Genomic DNA, 25594 nt, shown 5'->3' with positions numbered 1-25594 from the left:
AATGAAAAAGAGCTGAGTTCCTCTTTCACACCCGTGAGCAGGAAACAGATGCTTCACGGGTTGTATGCAGTGAAGAAGACTCAGCCATGGGTGACCCTGAGAAACTCCCAAAACACACCCGCATAAACAAATGTTGGCCTAGCTATTGTTGCCATGTTGTGAAATTGCCACTTCAGCCAGGACCGGTGACACGGACAGCTTTAAATCATGGGCCAGGTGAGTCATGAACCTCACGTCTATCATTTCTTCGACCAAAATGTTTTGGTCTTTTGTCCGTGCAGTCTTTGCCGAAACATTACGCAGGCCAGCTCTTCCCTGGAGACATTGTGGAGTATCCCAGGAACAAGTACTTCTCCCATTTTGCCATCTACTATGGGGAGAGGGATGGCGTCCGCTACGTGGCTCACCTGACATCTCGAGGTAGAGTGCATAGAAAAAGTCTACACACCCCTGTTCAATTGCCAAAATCAACCAAAACTAGTCAATCCGGTGCATTCTTAGAATTCCCCATTGTGCTAAAATATTTTAAAAAACAATGGAGTTTTAAAAATAGTTTTAAAATGATTAACCTTGATTTTTTTTTTTTTTTTTTAAGTTCGCAAAATTTTGATTTGAACAGGGGTATGTTGCCTTATGTCCACTGTACGTTTGTCTCAATTTCAAACTTCATTTTTTAAGAATTTCATACGTTCATAGATTCTGACTCCAAGATTCCCCTCTATGGCCGAGCGCTACGTTCAGAAGTGAAATTAGATCCGATTGAGTTGCTGGGAAAGAAGTACAAGGTGATACGTACCGCCACGTGGTTTGTAAGAGCGGTTTAAACATGCAAATGAAAAAATCTTTGTGTTTAGGTGAACAACATGCTTGATGATTGCTACCCGGCCAGAGATTTCTACAATGTCGTGAGGCAGGCTATTGATGACATGATGGGAAAAGAAGTGACCTTTGACATTTTGTTCCACAACAGTGAACACCAGGCGACACTCTTTAGATACGGAGTGAAAAAGTCAGAGCAGGTCAATATTTTGATAATGCCAATCAAATTTGAGCTACTGTGTGAGGCAGCAGATGCTAAAGTCCAAAATTTTGCTATATGTGTGTTGCAGATTGAGAAAATCTACAAATACATCATGCCGGCTTGGGAGAAGTTGTTTGAGGAGAAGAAGCTGTGAAAATGTTTCCGATGTAGTTTTTCCATCTCATCTATATTGACAAAATAGAAATTTAGCAATTACAAAGAAGGCAAATTCATCTGAGCATATTGATTACTACTTTTAAAATCAATAAATAAATTGTATAGTTTTTGGCACCCCCAAAAAATATCTTGTGTCGTGTAAATTGAATAATTCCTCGAGTTTTTAATATTTTTTTCTTGATGGATCCTTGTATACCAGATCTTTTCATCGATCTGTTTTTCTCAGGCAGCGTGACTCATCTGTCATGTATCGCTAATCTCGCGATACTAACTCAGTTGACGGCTTCTGGAGAAGGAAGCCGGAAACGATTCCTACTTCAACGGATTTAACCTCTACGCATGGAGCTAAAATGGCAAATATTTTAACCAATAAAATATAACCATATTAGAATATTCTCTTCCCGAGCGCCCGGACGGACTCTAAAATGGAGGCCGCCGAAGGTAATCCAATATGCTAAGGAGCTAGCTGTCGAGCGTTATTGTTAAAACTTGCACGTAGCTTCATTAATGCATTTGTTGCTTAAACCTCTTATTTTCTTTAAGGCTGTTGTAGAAACCGACATAGAAATAGAATAATAAATTGTTCACGCAGGCAAAACTGGTCATAACTGCAAATGGCAAACATATGCTGCGAGTGAGATTAACAGGTACTGTGCTGTATCACACCTTTTAGTTTTCGTCAGAATTCTGTAAATAAAAATTAGTCACACCAATCTGTGACGTAAACGTATCTACATTAGATTAAAATAAATTTGTTGTTGACTCATGATATATGATTGGACTCTCAATATCAATATTCTGTCACACATTGAAATTTAAGAGGTATTAGAGTCGATATAATCGTAAAGTGCTTTGAAGACTAACATTTAAGCAATTTGAACTTCATATTTATTGTAATAAGTAAAAGTTTTTAGAAATTCAACTTGGTCAAGCTTGGCAGTTTCACGGGCAAAATAAACCAACTCGTTTTATCAAATGACTTGTGGAGGACGACATGTTCAGAGGTGGAGGGTTCGATCCCTGCTCCAGTCTAACCTGTGTGGAGTTTGTATGTTCTCCCCGTGCCTGCGTGAGTAGGTTTCCCACATTTCAACAACATGCTTGGGAGGCCAACGTGTGCAATGGCCGGCGACTTTCACGGCGCCCCGGGTTCTAACTGTCCCACCGTGCTGCCCATCTACAGGTGTGAGTTGCGCCACACCCATAGACGAGATGAACGGAGCTGGCAACTTGATGGACTTCCTGGAGGAGCCCTTCCCCGACGTGGCTACTTATGAAGACTTCCACACCATTGATTGGCTGAGGGAGAAGTCTAGGGATACTGACCGCCACCGCAAGGTTGCTGGAGATGTTTTGTTCTTGTGCTTCTGCCTCTAACCTCCGCTAAAACTTGGCTCATCATTTTTTGTTCCCTCAAAGATCACCAGCAAGAGTAAGGAGTCCTTTTGGGAGCTGACCAAGAGCCTGCTGGATGCCTGGTCAGGATGGGTGGTGATGCTGCTCATTGGACTTCTTTCAGGTTTGTCAAGAGCACGTGGAACTCCACGTCAAACCCTTGAAGGTAGTGCACAAAATGAATTTAGCGCGTCTCGTCCAGGTACGCTGGCGGGAGTCATCGACCTGGCGGTGGACTGGATGACGGACCTGAAGGAGGGTGTGTGTCTGTCCGCCTTCTGGTACAGCCACGAGCAGTGCTGCTGGACCTCCAACGAGACGACGTTTGACGACCGTGACAAGTGTCCGCAGTGGCAGAAGTGGGCGGAGCTAATGACAGGCACTTCTGAGGTCAGTCAATATGACATGTCTACATCATTTTGTTCTATGATCCCTGGTCACCTAATTTAGCCTTTATTAGCTAAAATGATTTTGGATTAATTTGTGACTATGAACAAAAAAAATCACATCTGACCTTTTTTTTTTTTTTTAGGGAGCAGGAGCATACGTGTTAAACTACTTGCTCTACGTCATGTGGGCTCTTTTCTTCTCCTTCCTGGCTGTGTCGCTGGTGCGAGTGTTTGCGCCGTACGCTTGCGGCTCAGGAATCCCGGAGGTGAGCAAGTGACGGGCGAGGTAACTTTGCCGACCGTTGCCGGTAAAACCCACCTGTTTTCAGATCAAGACCATCCTCAGCGGCTTCATCATCCGCGGTTACCTGGGAAAATGGACGCTGCTCATCAAGACGGTCACGCTGGTTCTCGCCGTGTCGTCGGGGCTCAGTCTGGGGAAGGAGGGTCCCCTGGTCCATGTTGCGTGCTGCTGCGGGAACCTCTTCTGCAGCCTCTTTTCAAAGTACAGCAAGAACGAAGGGAAACGGCGAGAGGTACTTATCGCCGTCCATGCGATGCGTCGGGACACGTAGGCTCACATTGTCGGCTTTCCAGGTGTTATCAGCCGCAGCGGCGGCCGGCGTGTCGGTGGCTTTTGGCGCACCCATCGGCGGGGTTCTTTTCAGCCTGGAAGAGGTACGTCTAGTTTTCCACCAACCAGAAGTGTGTGTGATTTTCGAACTAGGGTTAAAAAAGTTGCAACCGCGGTGGCAGTGCACATCAGTCAGCGTCCATCTCGGGAGGGCGGCCATTTTGCTGCTTGCTGTCGACTGAAAATGACTTCACAGTTGTCGCAGCCAATTACAGCTCACCAGTTTTCTGAAGCTGTGATGTCATTCTCAATCGACAGGAAGTGGCAAAATGGCCGCCCACTAAAATGGATCACAACGGATGAGTTTTGCTGCTTAATTAATATTCCACAAATGCAATATTAATCAGAATGCCGCTTTTAGACTAGTGGGGACACACACAACATATTAATTCTTTAATTTATTTTTATTAGCTTGGTCCTCGGACTGAAAAACAACCTTCTTGTCTCCCTCCCACAGGTCAGCTACTACTTCCCCCTCAAGACTTTATGGCGCTCCTTCTTTGCCGCATTGGTCGCCGCTTTCACGCTCCGCTCCATCAACCCGTTTGGCAACAGCCGCCTGGTGCTCTTCTACGTGGAGTACCACACGCCGTGGTACATGGCCGAGCTGGTGCCCTTCATCCTGTTGGGCGTCTTCGGCGGCCTTTGGGGGACCCTCTTCATCCGCGCCAACATCGCCTGGTGCCGACGAAGGAAGACCACCCAGCTGGGGAAGTTTCCGGTTCTGGAAGTCATCGCCGTGACGGGCATCACCGCCGTGCTGGCGTATCCCAACCCGTACACCCGGCGCAGCACCAGCGAGCTCATCTCTGAGCTCTTCAACGATTGCGGAGCGCTGGAGTCATCGCAGCTCTGCGACTACGTCAACAACCCCAACATGAGCCGACCCGTGGACGACATTCCCGACCGCCCGGCCGGCCGGGGTGTTTACAACGCCCTGTGGCAGCTGGCGCTCGCTCTCGTCTTTAAAATCGTCATCACCATCTTCACCTTCGGCATGAAGGTCAGTTCGATTCAGTTTGCATTTGCTTCAAAAAAAAAATGGACTTGAAAACACCGCCGTGTGATGTCACCAGATCCCGTCAGGCCTGTTCATTCCCAGCATGGCAGTGGGCGCCATCGCTGGGAGGATTGTCGGCATCGCGGTGGAGCAGATGGCGTACCACCACCACGACTGGATCATCTTCAAAAGCTGGTGCCGGCCCGGCGCCGACTGCGTCACACCTGGACTCTACGCCATGGTGGGCGCCGCTGCCTGTCTGGGTAAGCGAGGATCTCCTTTTCCAAAGCGAGGTGCGTTCTTCTTCATGGCGTGGCATTATTTCAGGCGGCGTGACCAGGATGACCGTGTCCTTGGTGGTCATCATGTTCGAGCTGACGGGCGGCCTGGAGTACATCGTTCCGCTCATGGCGGCCGCCGTCACCAGCAAGTGGGTGGCGGACGCCTTCGGGAAAGAGGGCATCTACGAGTCGCACATCCAGCTCAACGGGTACCCGTACCTTGATGTCCGAGACGAGTTCACGCACCGCACCTTAGCCGCCGACGTGATGCGGCCCCGTCGGAGCGACCCGCCGCTGGCCGTCCTCACGCAGGACGCCACCACTGTGGAGGACGTGGAGATGTTGATCAAAGACACGGATTATAACGGCTTCCCCGTGGTCGTGTCTCGGGATTCGGAGAGGCTCATCGGCTTCGTGCAGCGCAGGGACCTCACGCTCGCCATCAGTGAGTCCGCTCGCTTCTCCTAATTGTAACGTAGACGAAAATGTCGAATTTGTTTTTGTGCGAATCCACAGAAACCGCCCGTCAAAAACAAGACGGCGTGGTGAGCAGCTCGGTGGTCTACTTCACCGAGGACACGCCGCAGCTGCCGGCCAGCACGCCGCAGCCCTTGAAGCTGCGCCGCATCCTCAACCTGAGCCCCTTCACCGTCACCGACCACACCCCCATGGAGACGCTCGTGGACATATTCCGCAAGCTAGGCCTCCGCCAGTGTCTGGTCACGCGCAGCGGGTAAGACGGAGGCGTCATAAAGTTCATTCTGTCCCGGGCTCATTGTGTCTTCTCGCCAGGCGCCTGCTCGGCATCATCACCAAGAAGGACGTTCTGCGTCACATGGCGCAAATGATGAACCAGGATCCTGAGTCCATCATGTTCAATTAGCCCCTCCCCTTTGTGGACACACCAGCCTCAACGGTCCGTCCGTCGCTCAACATGGCGTGAGTGACAACAGGCTTGTACTGTGAATGCTTGTATTCGTCGTTTTTTTTGTGTGTTTTTTTTCTAATGAATGTTTACGAAGTTCAGATACGCTACCACTAGATGGCAACGCAAATGCCACAATTTCCGCCCATCGTTACTTTATTTACTGTACTGTGCAGAAGTACCTTGAGATATGAGTAAACCAACTTGTTAGTTTTTGTTTTTGTTTTTTTTAGATATGAGTTGCTTGGACATTTTTCTGTTTTTGATATACAAGTGGCGCTTTAAGCAATGAAGGTTTGAACACAAACAGTGCAGCAACACATGTAAACAGACAATTCAACACTACTCACAATCATATTTGTAATTTTTTTTTGACAAACAAATTGATTGTGCTTACTAAGTCACTCACAGTAGTTGTGAAACTTTTTTTCAGTTTTATCTGCGTGACTTTAGCGCACACTCAGTGCAATAAATGGCTGAACTCGTATATTAAGTCAGCGCTGTAAAAGAAAATATGTCACAAATCAAACTCGTAAGTCAAGGTACCACTTTATCTGTGCTCGTGTCTTTTTTTGAAGGCTCAAAGGAGGCATTGGTTGGGCAGACTGTTAAATAATCATTATTTTTAACTGATTATTTTAATCTTCAAATGCATCTAATCTCTGCATTGTCACCAAGTACACTGGACACTGGAAAACTGCACGCTTCCACTTCCGCAGGATTTCATTTGTCTCGTGATTAAAAACAAAAAAGAACTGAGATGTTTGCCTGAGGCGGCATCTTTAATGCTTTTTTTTTTGTTGTTGTTGTTGTGACGAGGAAAAAAAAAAAAAAAAGTCAGCTGCTCCGTCTGTCATGCTGAATTCCTCATTTGCAAATGTTGATCTAAATGTCCTGTCTTGAAATGCCAAAATAATTTCTGGCATGTTTGTGTATTTATATGAGTTCAAAGTGTTTTGTTCAATACACCTGGATTATTTGTTTATCATTCATTTGCACTTTGGTTAAAACATGTAAATACAGTGATACAGAATAAAATGTTTAGTTAATCTTGAATATGCTAAACATTTGGGTTCTGTGATTATGTCAACACGACCCTCCCTGGCACACATTTGCTAAATCATAATTTTGAACGTTTTGCTCATCAGGGTTTGTTTGCCGCCGCCTCCTGCTGAGTGGCTCGCTCCAGGTCCGAGTAGTACTCCAGGGCTCGCCTCACTGGCTCCAGAATATGTTGCTACAAAAACGCCATAAGTGGTCAGAAGTTAGAACGTTTCATTTCATAAAAGACCATTATTACCTCCAGACAGGGAAAGAGCTTGGTGATCTCCGTGAAGAGCGGCAACAGGACAAAGCGAATGAAACTGGTTTGGGAAGACGGCTTAGAGACTTTGTCCCGGTCCATAAATGGAGTCACCGGAAGCCCTTTGAGTTTTTCCGCGTCCCCCTGCAGTCCAGACATGCTCGTTTAGACCAAACAGTTTTTTTCCTGATGTCAAGGAGTTCATTGAAATGAGTTGAGGAGATTCATTCAGACAAAAGTAGTGCTTTGCTGCCATCTCACCGTATTGAAGAAATGATAAATTTGATGATCACATAATTCCATCAGTACCTGGTTGAAAAACTCCTGCAGCAGACAGTCCAGCCAGGGCTCGGCCACCGCCATCGGCCTGGCCTCGTTGGAGATGTCGCTCACCTTCACCATGATCTTCATTAACTACATATGGAAGACCAAAAATCTTCAGCATGTAAATGAGATTGACATTTCATGATGTCCAGTGAGAAATGATCCATGAGAAGGTTCAGGTCTTTACCACTTCAGTGTGATCCTTGTTTTTGAAGTCAAAGACAGGCTGGATGGTCTTGAACTTATTGAGGATTTCATTGTGTCTCGCCATGTCGGTGGCCAGGATGCACCTGGAACCATCATGACGTCAAGTTGAGAAGTTAAGAGATGTTAAGATGGAAAGTTATTACCTGATCATCCCTGCTCGAATGTGTTTGTACTGCTCCGTGGTCACGTGTTTGAGGATGTTGGACTCCTCCTGAATAGATCGGACAAAAGAACCTTGAGCAACCTCTCAAGAACTGTCAAAGCTACAAAACGTTACACCTTAGCCAGGATGCCGAAGGCGACCGCGCAGTGGTGGTTCTCCAACGGTGAGATGTCATTGTAACGAAGAGCCAGGTCGGTCTGGGCGTTGATCTGTCACGTTCGGACATAAATGTCGAAAACAATCTCGCAGAAGATTGAAAAGGAGTTGAGAGGAGCAAGGCAACCTGGTAGACGTTGCTGTAGCCGGGGTGGTCCAGGTCATGGCACAGCGCAGAGGTCAACAAGATCAGAAGGTCCATTGGATCTAGTTTGCTCCAGATGTCTGTCAGCCAAATGAGTCCGTACATCTGTGAAGAGGCACAGTTTGATGTTCTGGGGTCTACTCCAAGTTAGGTTGTCATCGATTGGTCTAGTCACCCATCTAGTCAGATTTTTTTCTCACTAGCTACCATCTTAGCCCAACTTCAATGTAGTCTGGGTTCTCTTTGAGGTTTCTTCTTCTGAAAGATTTTCCTAGACTGCATCACCAATTGCTTGTGCAGTTAAGTCACTGGCGGAGCTAGGGGGGTCACTGGGTCACTCACCTCCCCCAACTAGACATATGATTGGATGCCCTCCAGGTGCCAAGCCGGTTAATTCAGTTTTTTTGAGTATTTTCAGATTTTTTTTTTTTTTTCCCCCATATTTCCGCTGTTGGAATACATAGTCGATGTTTATTAGTGTTCTCTGAAGAATTTTGGCTGGATAATTGAGTTTTTGGTATTTTCCAATTTTTATTTATTTATTTTTTCCTGGATTTTTTCCCCCCACATTTCCTCGCATCCTCTGTAAGAACACATAGTCAATGTTCTCTGAAGAATTTTAGTTGGATAATTGAATTTTGGGTATTTATTTATTTAGTCATTCCTGGAATTACTTTTTCCACATTTATTCACTGTAGGAACACAAAGTCAATGTTTATCAACATTCTCTGAAGAATCTTTGGGGCTTGTAATTTTTTTTGCAACCCCCTTAGATACTTTAATTCAAATTTCCGTTGTGAATTACTGCTATGGTATAAATAGAATTGATTAAATTTGGTGTTCGTACCATCTGCGTGACGCAGAAGCAGTGCTGGAAGTTATGGAAGGGGATGTTGTTGTAGTGGCAGTAGACCTCAAACAGGAAGTTCTGGAGAACATCCACTTCGATGTGAAACACTGTCAGGAAGTCCAGGTCGGTGAACATCACCTGGAGGAGTACCAGCATCTCTGGCTCCTCCCACTGCCTGTCAACAATGCATCAAATAGGTGTGGGGGGCGGGGCTTGATGCACGCTCCGAGTGTGTTGGCACTCACCAATTGTCAAACGTGGGAGTTTTCAGTTGTTGTCTCACTTCTTCTATCACCCGCAGCGAGCTGAAATCAAAACTTATTTTGTAACTTATCTGGAGTGTGTTTGGATTATCATCTTGTTGGATCCAGGAGCCATCACTTGGATCTAAGACCAAGCTTTTCTGAATCTAGATAGTCTTGAGATTTGGTTATGAAGTATCAGAGTAGCGCCGGGACATAACCAAATCTCCTCTACGTTTTTTTTTCTCAATCTTGGTCAACTGGGTTCTCCAGTAGGATAATGACCCAAAACATGGGACTATTCTGAAGAGCCCAAATCCACAGTAAATACTTCTGAACATATTTCCTTCTTCAGCAGCAAACGACAATTTCGTCCGGTTTATTGCGTGTCCAATCGGTCACCTCATGTTGAGGAACTTCTTGCGAACCTCCCGGTGCTCCTCTTCTATGTTCAACTGAAGCCCTTTGGCTTTCGCTGGGAACTTTGAAAGCTGTTGTGGACTCTCATCCCTGAACAAACCCATCCAGCTCAGGTGCTTGACGCTCTGTCAAGAAAAAAAAAATGTTTCAGCTCGGAAGCAAGAAGCAGATTCCGAGCAGGATTACAAACCTCGAGTTTTCGTTTGAAAGACTCCACCTGACTCTTGAGGTTATCGATAATTTCTGGAGTGTTGCCTGCATCTTGCTGGACTTTGGTTTCGAGGTGACACAACCTGAAGCCGCAGACACCAAAGTGAGACTCTCGTTGTCTTTCACGTTTGTGACGGACTCACCTGCGCTCCATGTTGTCCACGTCACTTTTTACACCGATGCCTACGATTGGACAAAAAGTTTGCTGTATTCACAAAAAGATATCGGGCTTAAAATCGTTTAAAAACGATGGTGACGAGCAAAAGTTCCAGAAGACAACGAATGTTGGTCCTGCTACAAAAAATGGCCACTCACTCTGAAGATCAGATGCCACCACCTCCAGCCGGTAATACGAGTCCTGGCTGTTGGGCTCCAGCATGGGTGAGATGTTCACCACGCTGCCGTTGGCTTTGTACAGCTTCAGGATGTGATGAGGAGATGCCTCCGCTGCCGCTCGGAACAGGTCTGCCACGTTACAGAGGTGATTGCAGGTGACAGGTGAGTATGAGCAGCTTCATATCTGCAACCAATCCCGAGTTAATAATATACAAAGTCCAGGATGGCATATCTTCTCCAATTCTCTGGTTGATTAAGAGAGATGGTTGCTACATAATTTGTTCCTGTGTCACGGAGAATGAAGCTCTTTATCCTGAGGACCTGTCGCCACCATATGGAGTTCAAGTCCTTCCACACAACTCCAGACTCCACTTGTGACTAGTACACGTTTTAGTCTTTGACACTTTCATTTTAAGCAATTTATTTGAAAGAAAACAAGATTGTTTGAAATAGTTTGAGTAAATTGCAATTATAGTCACCCCCCCCCCCCCCTTACCTTTAACATCTTCAGTCGTGCAGTCTGCTCTAAACTCTGCTCGCTCCACTTTGCCATTTACCAAAAAATGAATTATTTTTGTGGCCATTTGTAGGCGCGGTGGGTCATGACAGGCTCCGGGAATGAAAATGAGATGTCTTGACAGAGTGACATGGAAAAGCCCAATGTGTGTAGGACCACCTGCATCTGACAGAAAACCCACCCACCATTCGGACACTCATTGGTGCATGCTTGCATAATAATTCACCAATTCTGCTTTCACCTTCAGTACACAATAATAATAATAATAATAATAATAATAATAATAATAAATAATAATAATAATTTATTATTGTTATTATTATTATTATTATTATTATTATTATTAATATTATTATTATTATTATTATTATTATTATTATTATTATTATTATTATTATTATAAACTAAAAAAAGGTTTATCTAGCACTTCATCACTTTCATCACTCAGACGGGATTAATGGCTGTCCGTGCCATGACATTGAGCAAGATAAAATCAAGCCATCATTTCTTTTTTTTTTTTTTCTTTTTTTTTTTTTTTATGTAGCTAATTATCCTCATTCAAGTCCCGGAGCTGGAGTCTATCTATCCCGATCTGACTTTGGGAGAGATATCCAAGATTTATGGCAATAGTTTGAACGTGGAAGGAAGCTGACGTACGAGGAAGTGCGTCTTGACGTCATAGTAAATCGTCCAATCAAACAAAAGGTTAGACAGCTGGACCGCCCACATTGCCGGCCGGCCAGATCCTGCCAGAAGGTGTCGCCCTTCTGCAGCATTCCCAGCTACTTTTCCTACGGCACACGATGCAGGCCAAACTTTTATTTTTGCCTGGAAAATGGCTATTTTCTTGCGTTTAACTGCCTTTAACTTCGGAATAATAACGGTTTAAAAGACATGTAAATAGTTCGATTATTGTTTGCAAATGAGTCCAAAGATGTGACGGGCTGCGATTTGAATGAACGGAAGCAGCGTCGCCACTTCTGACTTTGGTCCATCCGGTGAGTGCGTAAATTTCCAGAGTGTCACTGTATTCATTTATAATTTATATACACGCCACGCCGCATAATTATATGAGTAATTCACGCCGCGTATCCAACTAAAATGTAACTAAACTAATCCTGACTTGCGCCACTTCAGCTCCAAGGCTGCGTACGGTGCTTAGCTGCTTTGCTAGCGGGGAAGCTAGCGGCTAAACAAACTATCCGAGACAACTAACGGTGGCGCAAGTACTTGAATTTTATCCTGTTAACTCTCAAAAGAACTCATTAATAAGTTCACCCCGACAGTCACGAGTAGCCAAACTTGTATTCAAGGGCATATTATGTGTATTGTATGGAGAATTCCTACATAAAGCAAATCCCTTGTGTTTTATACAGGTTAAGAAATTACAAATAAGATTACATTTTAATAATAGAATCACACACGTGAAGAACAAAAATATTGACAATGTATTCGATTTATTTAAAACTAACTGAAACAGCTGTAAAATATAATTTTTAAAACAGATTTAAATGTAAAGGGAGTTTGAACACCTATCAGATGCTCATGTATTATGATTTTTTTTTAAAATCCCGTTTTAATGGACATAGCATTACTTAACTATCAACCTTCATTCACTAACTTAGTTATTTTTTCATGTCCTCAAGCAGAATCAAACAGGAGAGCGAATTGGACCATCAAGTGGAGGATTATGGCATTCACGGAGACTCTGCCAGTAACGCCAGCTGCCTCCTTAAAACCGTAACTGGCTTAAAAACACGACAGAGAGACTCGTCCGCTATCAGGACTTTGTTGGACTGAACGTGGGAAGAGGAGCTCGCTGGAAGTTGGCGTACGCTCGTCCATTCCCCTCCGATGGCTGAGGAGGAGGAGGAGGTGATGGCCCCGGAATATTTGCTGCAGCAGGTGATGCTCAAGGACCTGAGCAAGAGGCTGCAGGCGGGCCAGGAGATGGTGGATCTTATCCTGCAAGAGGACAAATGTCCAGATCTTGAGCAGGACCAGGGTACCCTGGACAGAATGGTGGAGGCGTTGGCCAGCTCTTGGGTCAACTCCAGTCACTTCAAGGTCAGTTTTTTCCACACTTGAATCTACCGTCTTAATCCACATCAGATTGACATTCTTAAATAGATTTGTCATTCCAAGTGGCTGACATTGACCGATAGAGAGCCACGTTATTTGTAGTAAATAAGTTTTATACGGCACAGCGGCTTGGAATAAGTGATCTGTAACATTCATGAGAAGAACGATGAAGTGCCAGTCCTAGATGAATTCGGGCTAATGGTGGTGATAAATTAAGCTCACAGCCACCAGAGCCTTGTCCCCTTTGCAGCTTCAGACACGCCAAATTGGGAACACTGGTCGTGTGTGTGTGTGTGCACGTGTTTGACAAGGCGTGCAAGAATTAAGCACGCTGACACTCTCTTTCTTCCCTCCCTGCCCATAAAGGCAATTCAAAAATTGCCAGTAGATTTTGTTGTTATTTGATATTTTTTTATATAATGGTCACTAGAGGCAAGCCAAGTGTATTTATATATTATTTCTACCCAAAGGACATCCAAAGTGCTCCAAAGAGGCAAAGAAAGGATTATTCAAAAACCAGATAAAATCACAATCAAGATAAACCCCCACACAAAAGCGACAAGTGAAAACAAAATTTTGATTGACAGAATAAATGAAAGATGATGAATTACTATTTTTAATTTATGAAATGGCAGACAGTGGGTCAATGTTTTCAGGCTGGATTTACATGTCAAAAGGCGTCATGGAATAATCGGAATTCATCAGAAATGCCACGAAGAGTGGAAAGTGTGTTTATTTGTTAGTGCAGTTCTCCTGTCTACCAGTAGGTGGCTGTTTCATTGACTTCTTGGGTATTTATTGCACGTTGAGATGTGCAGGAGTTTCCAAAAATTGCACCAGAACCCAAATCTGAGATTCGGGAGGTGCGTAAGTGTTGTGTTATGGTGTCAGCAGGGAAACTCTCACTAGACGTTCATTGAGTTTCCCGTTCACCCCATGACGAGGACTGATGCGCGTGCGCGATCCCGGTAGGAGACAAATGCAATGTGGGCAAAGAACTCACTCACGGTTTTTGATGACGTCACACCCGACTTATTTATTTACTTAACTTATTTGCTTGTAAACTCCAAGATATGGTAATAATATCGTGTTTGTAAGAAACAAGCGTTAATTATGAACTCCACTGTTCTAAAAGTACTGGTTTTATATTGTTACCCACAATGCTGCGTAGCTTTCATCTCGTTTACGCTTCTGCCCTCTAGCGGTGGTATTTTAGATGCATTTTATGGAATGAGGCGACTCCACTAAAAAGTGAAAAACAAAACTTATCACTGAAATAATACACAATATTCAAAAATAGTTGAAATTTGTAAATACAAATATATACAATAGTAAGTTTGTAGATGATTAAAGTACTAACCAAAGTGGACAAAAGACCAAAATGTCTTTTTTATAATTAAAAAATGCTGTATCTATATCACCGCCATTACTACAATAATAATTATGATAATAATAAAGTAATTGATAATAATCAGCTCTTGTACTGATGCCGTGAATTAATATTAAATTGTCTTATTTATGTGTGTTTTAGTCATTCAAGGGGTGTTTTTGTGTGTGTACTAGGTGGTTTTGTTGGGGATGGACCTTCTGTCCGCATTAGTCAGCAGACTGCAGGAAAAATTCAGGACACAGGTTGGAACAGGTGAGCCTTTTGACACTTTGAAACATTTTAGAAATAAAACTACAAATCATCTGGGTTTTTTTTTTTTTTTCCCAGTTCTTCCCAGTTTAATGGATCGTCTAGGAGATGCCAAGGATCAAGTGCGTGACCAGGACCAAGCACTTCTACTTAAAATCATGGACCAGGCTGCCAACCCACAGGTGAGGCGGAAATAATATTTGCATGCACGTAGTAGAATGTCAAGTGTCATTTTTGAAGATGAATTCCTTTTATTTCTGCCATGTCAGTATGTTTGGGAGCGCATGATGGGAGGCTTCAAACATAAGAACAACCGAACTCGAGAAGGACTCTGCCTTTGCCTCATCTCCACCTTAAATGTGTAAGCTTACATCATGATGGAACTCTTGGAAGAAGTCATTTGTCAACAATTTCCTTGTCTTATATTTAGTTTGAATTGTCTTTACCAATTAAAATTGAGTTCAAATCATTTTCATTCTTTGGAAAAAGTCCTTGTTAATATTTATATCGTCTTTTTTTTCCACAATTGTTTTCAGGTTTGGTTCGCAGAGCCTGACACTTAGCAAAATAGTTCCTCACATTTGTAATCTCCTGGGAGATCCCACAAGTCAGGTACAACATGACTTTCCTCTGAAAATATTTTGTCCTGCTAAAGTTATTTTTTTGCATATTATTATTATTATTGCAACAGAAGGAATTGAACACAGATTATTAATTCCATACTGTAACATAATATTGTAAATAATAACCTATACAATCATTTTGTTAGGTGCGTGATGGAGCCATGGGCTGTCTGGTTGAGATCTACCGCCACGTTGGTGAGCGAGTGAGGATCGACCTGGGAAAGAAGGGCCTACCTCAGTCGCGGTGTGTTTCCATACGCCAACGCTTCATTCACAGCGGCCCATTAACATGCCGATTTTTTTTCCCAGGTTGAATGTCATCTTTAGTAAATTTGATGAGGTCCAAAGGTCGGGGAACATGGTCCTGTCACCTGTGTCAGGTAGGATTTAATCATCTGTTTGCTTTTTTTGTCATTTCTCTTAATTGCAATGTTCGTGATTTGACTTGAAACATAAAAAGGACGCGTGGGGGATTGTAATCATTCCACCACGGAGATGATTGCTTTTATAATGCCTGGCAGTGACGTGATCAAATCGTAAAATATCGTTGGTGGATTTGTTAGACGCGTCACAGCTTAGTAACAGCGCCCCTTGCTGGTCGTTTGCGGTAAATTCAGGGCGTTGCCATTCATCCTCTTTCAGGAAAGAGAGACTTTTTGTCACACTTGTGGGATTTGACTTTCTTTGTCATCATAAAGGCATTTTGCAGTGTGTGTTGTGATAGCTGCTCGACGGCTGCTGACACACACTCGCTCTCCATCCTCCTTCCCGGAGGCGCACACACAATGGCCGCCCCTCTGTTTGGCTCCGCCCACAAGCGAATCTCGCGTTCATACACCTCCCATTGTCTCCACCCACACTTCCTGCTCTCTCCATCACCAACCACGCCGCCGTGCGTGTTTGCTGAGGTCGGCGTGTGGTCTCCATGTGTTGCTCGGGAATAATGACTTCAATATGAGAGGGTGGGGGGCGAGCGGGCTGACTCCATTTCCCTCCCGGAGATGAGAGGACCGCGGAGGACTGCCGGGACCACCTGACTGTCGGCATGCTGAGGAAACTGGTCTGCAGGCGGATCTGTTCCTGTGAGCGCTCTTGATTGCCAAGAGAAGCAAATGATGAATGATGGAGTGGAAGGGGCTGATAGATGTTAAAGGATGTGATGAAGCCTGGCAGTCTGGCTCTCGTAGACTGTGTGTGGCTGATTTATTTTATTTTTTTAAAGCATACTGTGTAGTTTTGGACACCAGGGGAGGAGCATCCCCATCTTTGTGCTCTGGCTGACAGTTCAGGAAGGGAAAAGAGCCGTTGCGTGTTTGGGTGTGAGCACGTCGGGCGGAGTTGCAAAAAATGGCTTCTGTTTGCTGACCTTTGTTAGCCATGTTTGTGGTCTGTCCTCGAAATGAGTTTGTCATCACCGGTGACAGAAGACTGATTGTTGTGATTGAGGCTGGAGGAATGTGCTTGTCCTCTTGCTTGTGGAACGTTTTCATTAGAAATGCAGACAGGGCACGGCACGCCTGCCCACGCCACATTGTTGAGATGCACACTTGTGCCTGATCTCCCCGTGTGACCTTTCACCTTTCCCGCCTGCCCCAGATAAAAACTCTGAGGATGGCGATTCGCTGGACGGTGGCTGCTCTTCGTCCTCATCCAAAGGAGAATTGTTGGCCGGGAGGAAGACCGGCGTGGGTTCGTTGCGACGCCCCGTCTCCAAATCAGCAGGTCAGATCTTTCTCTTTTTTCCACTGAGATAAAAATCAATAAGGTCACCACGTCAACTGTGTTTTTGTCGGTTGCAGGGAGAGATGGGTCCACTGCTGGCGCGGTGGACGAGGCTGACTTCATTCAGGCCTTCGAGGACGTTCCCACTATGCAGGTTCGTTCGAGTCGAGACTTTCTACATGTTTGTCTGCCACACGATCAGCTGATCGCATGTTCTCCGTCAGATTTACTCCAACAGGGAGGTGGAGGAGGCCATGGTTAAAATCCGAGACGTGCTCTCGGATGACAAGCGCGACTGGGAGCTCCGAGTTGCAGCGGTGAGTGGTCATTTTTGGAGTCGATGTCGTCGACCGCGCTTCATGGCCTGGTCCGGACCCTTTCAGCTGAAGAAGGTGCGCTCGCTGATGTTGGCCGGAGCGGCGGAGTTTGACGGCTTCCCGCAGCAGCTCCGCCTCCTGGAGTCGGCGTTCGTACTGTCAGCCAAGGATCTGCGTTCGCAGGTGGTTCGGGAAGCCTGTATCACTCTGGGGTATGACCACCTCAAATCTTGATGGACTTGACACAAAACGTTCTGTCAAGTCTAAGTTGCTTGTCTTCTGCAGATACCTATCCTCAGTGCTCGGCAGCCGCTTTGATCACGCCGCCGAGGCCATCATGCCGAGTCTCCTGAACCTGGTCCCCAATAGTGCCAAAGTCATGGCCACCTCCGGTGTGGCTGCCATCCGCCTCATACTAAAAGTACTTCACCGCTTCTTGAAAATGGATGTTCTCAAAATGAGCGCAACATAGCACTAATGAACTGACTGTGTGTGTGTGTGTGTGTGTGTTTTGCAGCACACACACTACCCTCGTCTGATCCCGATCATCACCAGCAACTGCATCTCCAAGTCTGTGGCTGTCAGAAGGTTAGCAACAAAAAAGTTGAAAAGATTAAATTTGCCTGTGTCAGTTTAGAAATACTTATATTTAATTTTCAAATTTGTATTTATTCATATATATATATATATATATATATATACATATTATATACATACACATTATTTTAATGTTTGTATTTTATTTTCAAACATATATATATATATATATATATATATATATATATATATATATATATATATATATATAATTTTAATGTTTATATTTTATTTTCAAACAAAAGAATAGAATTAATCATATGTAATAAATCAATAATTAATAATAAATTTGTTGTGTCTGTGTGTGTCCCAGGCGATGCTATGACTTCTTGGACCTTCAACTGAAGGAGTGGCACACAAACTCTCTGGAGAGGTGAGGAAACATGAGCGATGTGTGATGACGAAAGAGGGCACATGATGCGAAGCTTGATCCTCAGTTTGTCTTATATTCTACTTGATTGATTCTTAAGTGAATAAGATACCGATAAATTAATTATTAAAATAATCATTAGTTGCAGTCCCCCAGTAAAAGCAGCAAGAGTGACAATTCTACCGAGTGAAAGCGCTGACATCGGCAGGGGGGGGTTATTCTTTTATGGTAACATGACACTAAATCTGCCAGGGGGGAGGGGAGGGGAGGCTGCCTGTGTAAAAGACACATTGTATTTCTGCATGGCTGCCGCCATCACTGCCGCATGGGGGAAATGTGAGCTGAACCTTCATACCAGGGGAGCTCTCGGATTGTGTGTGTGTGTGTGTCCTGGAGAGTCGTTCACACAGCTATGTGTTGATGTGTGACCCGGCAGGCACGTCGCCGTGTTGATGGAAACGCTAAAGAAAGGTATTCACGACGCAGATGCTGAGGTGCGCTCCGTGGCCAGGAAGTAAGTGCGGAACATTTGTTTTGTTTCCATCACTGTTGATTCGGAGTCCCAAAATGACATCCGGCGGCGTCCCCGCAGGTGTTACTGGAACTTCCAAAGCCACTTCAGTCGAGAGGCGGAGCAACTCTTCCAGCGCTTGGAGTCGTCTTATCAAAAGGCTTTGCAGGCTCACTTGCGGAGCGGTGATACTTTGATGTCACTTCCTCCATCTGATCATTCCTCATCCTCCTCACAGGAGAGCCTGAAGTGAGATCTTTAAAGTTCTATTCAATGCTGCTCTTCCTTTTTGTGTCTTTTCACGTTTTTGCTTTGCCGTCGCCGTTTCTAGTCGAAATTTGTCTCCGAGAAGCAACGCCGGGAGAAACGTGGCCAAACGTAAGAGCGTGATCTCGTTTCAACCTAATCACAAACTGAGTGTTCCAGCCCACATCAAGTAGTTCAACATTTTTTCCTGATCATTTTTTTGTTTTTTAGCCAAAGCGTCCAAATCGTCTCGACCCCCCACCGGAACCTCCTCCCCCGGCACCCTCCAGCGTTCCTGCAGCGACGTGGACGTCAACGCGGCAGCCAGCGCCCGCACCCGGATGCCCACGGTAGCCTCGGCGGTGCAAGCTTCCCCTTCGTCCTTTAGCTCCGCCTCCGCGCTCCCTCCCGGATCTTACGCTTCGCTCGGTGAGTTTTCCGGTCCACCTGCCAATTCCTGACCTTTAACCCTCTTATGTGTCTCTCCTGAGCTCTTTTGCCGGTCAGACGGTTTGTTAAAGCAGATGCTAAGCTACGTGCCTCTCTTCGGACTTTCTAGGTCGCGTCCGAACGCAGAAGACCAGCACGGGAAAGCGTCCGTCAGTGCCCGACGGTCGGGGCCGCAGCAAAGGGAAAGTGGTCTCGCAGTCCCAACGTAAGGACGCCGAAATAAAACAACCACGCCGTCGACTTGTCTGATCGGAACTTCCGCGCTTTAGCCGGCAGCAGGTCCGGTTCCCCGGGACGAATGCTGGGCTCTACCCACGGCAGGATGGTCAGGGTGCCCGTGGGCAACTCTCCCGCCAGCGGCGGGCTGAGTCACAGTCGGCGCCCACGAGGCCACCGCAGCCAGGGATGTAGTCGGGAGACCAGCCCCACCAGATCGGGCTCTGGTGAGGACCGCTTGCAAATCATCTCGGCGGCAAATCCACAATTCACATCAGATGTTAGCGTAATGAGTCTCTCGTTGAGGGCAAAAGATACGCCAAGACGTGTTGTTCCTTCCCGTGCAGTTAACACTCTCTTTCTTGTCTCGCATGACTAACGCTCCCCCGCATAGCTCAACGTGCTTAAGAGCCGACGCTTGCCGCTAAACTCTCGCCCTGCGCTTCTGTCTGTCTGTCTGTCTGTCCGCCCGCCTGTCTGTCTGTCTGTGTCTCACCACTCCAGCACGGAGCCGAATCCCTCGTCTCAGTATGAGTCAGGGCTGCAGCCGCGAAACCAGTCGCGAGAGCAGCCGTGACACCAGCCCCTCCAGGGGTTTCTCCCCCCTGGGTGAGTAAGCGCTCGCTCACATCGGTGACCCCGCCCGCCCAGCAGGTGTACGTCAAGAAATCAAATACTACCGTTGCTAAATGTCTCTCCTGAACATTCTCTTCTTTGTCCCGGTCGTTTTATTTCCTGCATGGTTGGGTGTCATCTTTTGCTTCAGTGTGTGGAACTATGATCAATCGCTCCGACTCAAAATCAATTGTTGTCTTATCAATGGTGTTAATCTCTGATCCGCTCCAGCAATTCGCATTTATTGAGTTTGACTTTTTCTTATTAAAAAGTAGCTGGTCCAGTTTGTCTTCCTCGCACCCACTGACAATTTTTCTCTTTCTCCGTCAGACCGTCTGTCCCACCAGGCTCGGATCTCGGCCTCCGTCAACGCCATGAGGATTCTCAACACGGGCACCGAGGTGGAAGCGGCGGTCGCCGACGCTCTGGTGAGAAGCCTTTCCGAAAAAAATGTTTCTTGGAATCGATTATGACGTACGTCGGAAAATTGATCTCCTCCCTCCTGGACTTTTGTACATTTCAGCTCTTAGGAGAGTCGAGGAGTAAGGTACAAGTGTTGATGTGTGCATGAGCATGAAACATCGTCATATGTCAATCAGATCATGGATCTGTGATTCTGTCCTAATACGATAGCTGCTGATATTTCTCACCGCATGAGAAGCCCGACCGATCTCGGAAAAGACGTCAGCAGCATCAAATTGTGTGACTCTTCTTTCTGCAGCAGCGCTCAGTGCGCCGCCATTTTGAATCGCCGGGTATGTTCTCCGACGACGACGCCAACAGCGACGCCTCCAGCGCCTGTTCGGAACGCTCGTACGGCTCCCGCAACGGCGCCGTGCGTCATACCGACGACGTGGCTGAAATCCTCAACCACTGCGCCAGCGCCAATTGGTCGGAGAGAAAGGAGGGCCTGCTGGGACTGCAGAACGTGCTGAGGAGCCATATTATGCTCAGGTTAGGAACTTCGAAGGCAGGCTTGAGAACATCTAAAAAAAAAAAAACCAAGCTCGATTATCTCACTTCCTTTTGGGAGTCAGCATTTTATAAAATCCAACCCGTGTGTCTGTCTCAGTCGGGTGGAGCTGAAAAGACTCTGCGAGATCTTCACCAGGATGTTTGCAGATCCTCACAGCAAGGTAACACGCATGAAATACAAAGCGTCCATCCCAGTCATGGTGGCATCATCCATCAGGTCTTGTTTAACAACTAACTTGTCATTTTATGTTGGCATGGCTCCTCACTTGTGTGGACTCACCAGAGAGTAAGTTTTTGCTCTTCTCCATCGCTTGCTCGCTCACCGACCACGTGAAACACTGATCTTTGTCCTTTAACGCACTCAGGTCTTCAGCATGTTCCTGGAGACTCTGGTGGACTTCATTGTTCTGCACCGGGAAGATCTGCTCGACTGGCTTTTCATCCTCCTCACCCAGCTGCTGAAGAAAATGGGCGCTGACCTCCTGGGCTCCGTCCAGGCCAAAGTTCAAAAGGCGCTGGATGTCACCTGGTGTGGATAAGACGCGATTGGAATGGAAACGAGTTGGAACAGTTGGATGAGACGCTTGGTTTGTTTGTCTCCTCCAGCGAATCCTTCCCGTACGAGCAGCAGTTCAACATCCTGATGCGCTTCATCGTGGATCAGACCCAGACGCCCAACTTGAAGGTCAAGGTGGCCATTCTGCGCTACATCGAGGCGCTAGCCCGGCGGATGGACCCGGCCGACTTTGTCAACACCAGCGAGACGCGCCTGGCCGTCTCGCGCATCATCACGTGGACCACCGAACCCAAAAGTTCCGATGTCCGCAAGGTAGGCCCGTTTGGATATCGCCGTCCTCTTTCCCCACAGTTTCTTCTACATTCTCCATATTTGTTTTGTTCTAGTTCAGTTGCACGCTTTTTTTTTGTTTTTTGTTATCACATCTGGATTTGTTTCCGCAATCAGCATTTATTTCATTCAACAAACCCCCAGACCCTTCATAACTGGGAGGATTTGTCCGGCCGAGCCGGCACCGTGGCCTCTCTGCCTGGAGAGGGCAACCTGGAGGAGAGGTGCAAGCAGGTAGAAAACAGCATGACATGTTTACATCTGCTTCTCCATTTTTGTTTCCATGGGAAATTTAGCTGCGAATCATATTCAAGTTTAAATAAAGCTTTGTGCATTTGAATTCCCATGGAAAGTTTCCAAGACTTTTTGCAACTCCTTGCCCAGTTTCATCAAATGATTTTAGCACCAGCTTTGAGATGGTGAGCAGTGAGTCTAAAAAAGTGCCTCCATGCTTTCGTGCAGGCGGCCCAAGTGGTGCTCATCGCCCTGTTCGAACTCAACACGCCCGAGTTCACCATGCTCCTCGGCGCTTTGCCCAAAACCTTCCAAGATGGCACCACCAAGCTGTTACACAACCACCTGAGGAGCACGAGCGGCATCGCCATGGTAACGCCATCCCGCCACACGTAAATGCGTATTTCGGTTTTTTCCTGAGACCAACGTGTTTCGCAGGCGTCTCCCGGCAGCTCGGCGGGTCGAACGACTCCGCGCCAGTCGAGCAGCCGAAGCAGCCCGCTGACATCGCCCACCACCTACTCGCAAGGAGGGCTTTCTCCCAGGTACGTTTTCCAATCTGCAGAAGGTGGCGTCAAATATTTTGAAAGCTGCCTTTCGAGTCGAACAGTCGGTTCTAAACGCATGGCGGCTTTTATTGTATGAATGAACGCAAGATCTTGTCATCCATTGAAATGTTCCCTCAGCATGCTGGAGTGCGATAGTGAGAACCTGAACTCTGAAGAGATCTACAGTTCCCTTCGTGGCGTCACTGAAGCCATCCAGAACTTCAGCTTCCGAAGCCAAGAAGAACACATGGAGCTGTACAAGCGAGACGGAATGCGGGACCTTGGGGTGATTGGACCACACCGTTCATCTTATTCTTCTACACTGATGCCACCCCCCCGATACTAATCATCGATTCTTCTTCCATAGGTTGAAGGTGGTTCTCCTTCGCACTCTAACCTCAAACTTTACGGTGATTCGATGGAGGCCGGGCGAACGGCTCTGGACAACAAGACGTCGTTACTGAACACCCCTTCGCCACGCTCGTTCACGCTGCAGCGTTTCCGAGAACACAACCCGCACAACTACGACAGCATGGAGCTGCGGCTCAACGGTGCGTCACTCACGAGCGTTCCATCGAGAACGATTTGACACCAGACTAAAATTCATCTCCTGTCGTCACCTGCAGGACGCCAGCACGAGTCTGCCAAAAACAAGATCCAGAACCCCAGAAATATCCCAGGTAGATGTATATTGTGAAGTCACAACTCACAGAATTGGGCTGACGACGTGATCTTTGGCAGGAGTTACCGAGCAGCTGGTGGGAGAGCTGCTGAAGGAGCTTTCGCAGGGCCCGGCGGGCGAGTGTGCCACCGAGGAACGCAGCGTGGAGGAGCGCCGAGCCACCCTGCTGGAGCTTCTCAAGGTGGCACGAGAGGACGTGCAGGTGGTTTGGGACGAGCACTTCAAGACCATGTTGCTGCTTCTCCTGGAGATGCTAGGAGATAAAGACGTAAGTGGTAGAAGAACCACCAGGTCCAAGATAAAATGAGATTGAACCTTTTTTTGATGCTGAGCGTTTTGAGCCACTTTGAGTCAAGTTGCAGCATTTTCATTTCGGACTCTGCTCAGCACATGATCCGGGCCTTGTCCTTGAGAGTCCTGAAGGAGATCCTGAGAAACCAACCGGGTCGCTTCAAGAACTACGCCGAACTCACCATAATGAAGACACTGGAGGCTCATAAAGATTCGCACAAGGAGGTGAGCACAAATAGTGCCGCTGTGTTCCATCGGGACGATTAATGGCATCCGTGTGTCGAAGGTGGTGCGCGCGTCCGAGGAGGCGGCGTCCACGCTGGCCTGCTCCATCCAGCCGGAGCAGTGCATCAAGGTGCTTTGCCCCATCGTGCAGACGGCCGACTATCCCATCAACCTGGCCGCCATCAAGATGCAGACCAGGGCCGTGGAACGCATCACAAAGGAGCCGTTGCTTCAGCTGCTGCACGACATCATTCCGGGTCTACTGCAGGTGAAGCGGAACTTCTCAATCCAGCTCAATCTTCTCAGCCGTCTGGCTTCCGTGGGTTGAATGCTTTTTGCCGGCGCAGGGCTACGACGACACGGAAAGCAGCGTGAGGAAGGCCAGCGTCTTCTGCCTCGTGGCCATCTACGCCGTGATCGGCGAGGAGCTCAAGCCCTTCCTGTCTCAGCTCACCGGTAGCAAGGTAATTCCCGCCAGCGACCGATCACGGCAAGCCACCAGCTGCTCCTCAACCTGTGCTGATGTTTCCTCTCCAGATGAAACTGCTCAACCTGTACATCAAGAGGGCCCAGACCTCCACCAGCAATAGCAGCAGCTCCTCCGACATCTCTTCCTACTAACCTGCTTTCAACACCTTCACCCGCCATTTTGATATTCATTCTGCCATTTCATACGTCCTGCTATCACACAGCAAAAAAAATCTGCCGTGAGCTTGATGGAAGCAGAAGATGAGTGGCTAAGCAAAAGTCCCCAGGAGCTGAATCTGCTGCCCCCTGCTGGAGTGTGTCTTCCAGAGGATCACTTGGCTGGCCAATGATTTGAAGCTTACGGCATTTTGGAGTCCAGCAGTACATCTGTACAACATTCGTAAAAAAAAAAAAAACATTCCGTGCTTCCAAATATAACTAACACTCGAGTGACCCCGAGATTCTCTCGTGACAAACCGTTACGCACGTCTTTTAATTTTGCTCTCTGTCAGAAAAAAAAATCTCGGCAACACACCTAAAAATGTATCACCGACCATCTTCTGCAGTGCCGTCCCGAGCTTAGCAGCCCTTAGCAGAATAGTCCAGTTACTGTTGAACCACTAAGTTCAGACCACTGTAAATGTTTTTCGAAATTCCACAAAAAAAAAAGAAGGTCAATAGCACTAAAGCTGAAATACTTGCAAAGTTATGAAAAGTTGTTCTTGAACTTTGAAATCATGTGAGGTTGACAATCAGTGGAAAAGCTCGCTGAGGTGACAATGACCTCGAGCCCGCCTGCGGAGGTCATTGTGACGTGAGACGTGAAAATGAAACACTCATCTGGAGAATGAAGACTAAAACCGACCTTTTTAAAATGACACTTTGGACTTTCGAGGGACCGAATCACTGGTTTCAAAATGAGATGCACATCCTGCCATCACACATTTTTAAAGTGAGCGACGGGCCGCCACGGTTTCCACGGCCTTGTTTGAATGTTCCATTTTCACTTTCATCTTATACGCGTGCCTTTAGTTAGAAGCCTCTTTTTTCCTGAACTAAGTCCGCCTTGGAGAAACATGAACTTTGCGAGTAAAGACAACCTGTTAGTATGTTGCTGATGAAATTCCTTTGCACCTACACGCATGCTTCTACCCGTCACACATGACTATATTTATATTCCGCAGACTACTGCAAGTATTTGTTACATCACAAGTGAAACTTAAATAAAAGATCAGACTTGT

At 46.5% G+C, this 25594-nt stretch overlaps 4 protein-coding genes and 1 non-coding gene across 10 annotated transcripts; 3 read left to right on the top strand and 2 right to left on the bottom strand.

Annotated features, from left to right (window-relative positions):
- The first annotated feature begins 62 nt into the window (after window positions 1–62).
- plaat1l (phospholipase A and acyltransferase 1-like) lies at window positions 63–1325 on the top strand. Its single transcript, XM_088360091.1, has 5 exons — window positions 63–216; window positions 282–420; window positions 697–785; window positions 855–1019; window positions 1110–1325. Exons 1-5 carry the CDS (start codon window positions 208–210, stop codon window positions 1173–1175), a joined length of 468 nt encoding a protein of 155 aa, XP_088216217.1. The 5' UTR covers window positions 63–207; the 3' UTR covers window positions 1176–1325.
- A 141-nt stretch (window positions 1326–1466) lies between these two features.
- On the top strand, window positions 1467–23081 carry LOC148402798 (H(+)/Cl(-) exchange transporter 4). 2 transcript variants are annotated; one of them, XR_015854031.1, is made up of 13 exons: window positions 1467–1639; window positions 2382–2536; window positions 2618–2717; window positions 2796–2983; window positions 3126–3248; window positions 3312–3518; window positions 3580–3660; window positions 4074–4619; window positions 4693–4879; window positions 4944–5342; window positions 5414–5630; window positions 5690–5836; window positions 23055–23081. XR_015854031.1 is itself a non-coding variant. In XM_088360006.1 (12 exons), the coding sequence occupies exons 1-12, from the start codon at window positions 1624–1626 to the stop codon at window positions 5778–5780; spliced, it is 2310 nt and encodes a 769-aa protein (XP_088216132.1). In that variant the 5' UTR covers window positions 1467–1623; the 3' UTR covers window positions 5781–6887. The 2 variants fall into 2 exon arrangements, 1 of the variants encoding a protein (XP_088216132.1); XM_088360006.1 differs by lacking the exon at window positions 23055–23081 and having other exon boundaries at window positions 5690–6887.
- Window positions 6270–15499, bottom strand: LOC148402799 (high affinity cGMP-specific 3',5'-cyclic phosphodiesterase 9A-like). 3 transcript variants are annotated; one of them, XM_088360072.1, is made up of 14 exons: window positions 15274–15499; window positions 10158–10362; window positions 9986–10025; window positions 9823–9925; window positions 9615–9757; window positions 9216–9275; window positions 8968–9145; window positions 8103–8225; window positions 7936–8028; window positions 7800–7867; window positions 7637–7739; window positions 7435–7539; window positions 7123–7269; window positions 6270–7059 (listed from the first exon to the last, which is right to left on the bottom strand). In XM_088360072.1, exons 2-14 carry the CDS (start codon window positions 10219–10221, stop codon window positions 6967–6969), a joined length of 1320 nt encoding a protein of 439 aa, XP_088216198.1. In that variant the 5' UTR covers window positions 10222–10362; window positions 15274–15499; the 3' UTR covers window positions 6270–6966. The 3 variants fall into 3 exon arrangements, with proteins under 3 accessions (XP_088216198.1, XP_088216188.1, XP_088216207.1); XM_088360062.1 differs by having other exon boundaries at window positions 10158–10307; XM_088360081.1 differs by lacking the exon at window positions 15274–15499 and adding an exon at window positions 10675–10808 and having other exon boundaries at window positions 10158–10307.
- On the top strand, window positions 11443–25594 carry LOC148402797 (CLIP-associating protein 1-B-like). Of its 3 annotated transcripts, none has more exons than XM_088359984.1 (39): window positions 11443–11693; window positions 12345–12762; window positions 14341–14419; window positions 14495–14598; window positions 14686–14777; window positions 14953–15028; window positions 15186–15283; window positions 15349–15419; window positions 16636–16761; window positions 16839–16915; window positions 16986–17078; window positions 17145–17290; window positions 17364–17499; window positions 17596–17666; window positions 17989–18048; window positions 18482–18559; window positions 18638–18805; window positions 18888–18934; window positions 19034–19231; window positions 19362–19457; window positions 19522–19695; window positions 19973–20077; window positions 20414–20511; window positions 20607–20630; window positions 20805–21037; window positions 21156–21219; window positions 21424–21587; window positions 21665–21887; window positions 22050–22139; window positions 22368–22511; window positions 22578–22684; window positions 22826–22973; window positions 23055–23238; window positions 23314–23367; window positions 23429–23637; window positions 23757–23885; window positions 23947–24153; window positions 24233–24349; window positions 24423–25594. In XM_088359984.1, exons 2-39 carry the CDS (start codon window positions 12550–12552, stop codon window positions 24504–24506), a joined length of 4587 nt encoding a protein of 1528 aa, XP_088216110.1. In that variant the 5' UTR covers window positions 11443–11693; window positions 12345–12549; the 3' UTR covers window positions 24507–25594. The 3 variants fall into 3 exon arrangements, with proteins under 3 accessions (XP_088216110.1, XP_088216100.1, XP_088216118.1); XM_088359974.1 differs by having other exon boundaries at window positions 22023–22139; XM_088359992.1 differs by lacking the exon at window positions 22050–22139.
- Window positions 13598–13727, bottom strand: LOC148402800 (U4atac minor spliceosomal RNA). Its single transcript, XR_015857336.1, has one exon. It is a non-coding gene; the product is annotated as a U4atac minor spliceosomal RNA (small nuclear RNA).

This window comes from Syngnathus floridae, chromosome 2 (assembly GCF_059516105.1).
Source record: "Syngnathus floridae isolate MCC-2025c chromosome 2, RoL_Sflo_1.0, whole genome shotgun sequence".
Taxonomy (NCBI): domain Eukaryota; kingdom Metazoa; phylum Chordata; class Actinopteri; order Syngnathiformes; family Syngnathidae; genus Syngnathus; species Syngnathus floridae.
Note: the sequence above shows the minus strand (reverse complement) of the source record. Positions and strands in the feature narration are given on the sequence as shown.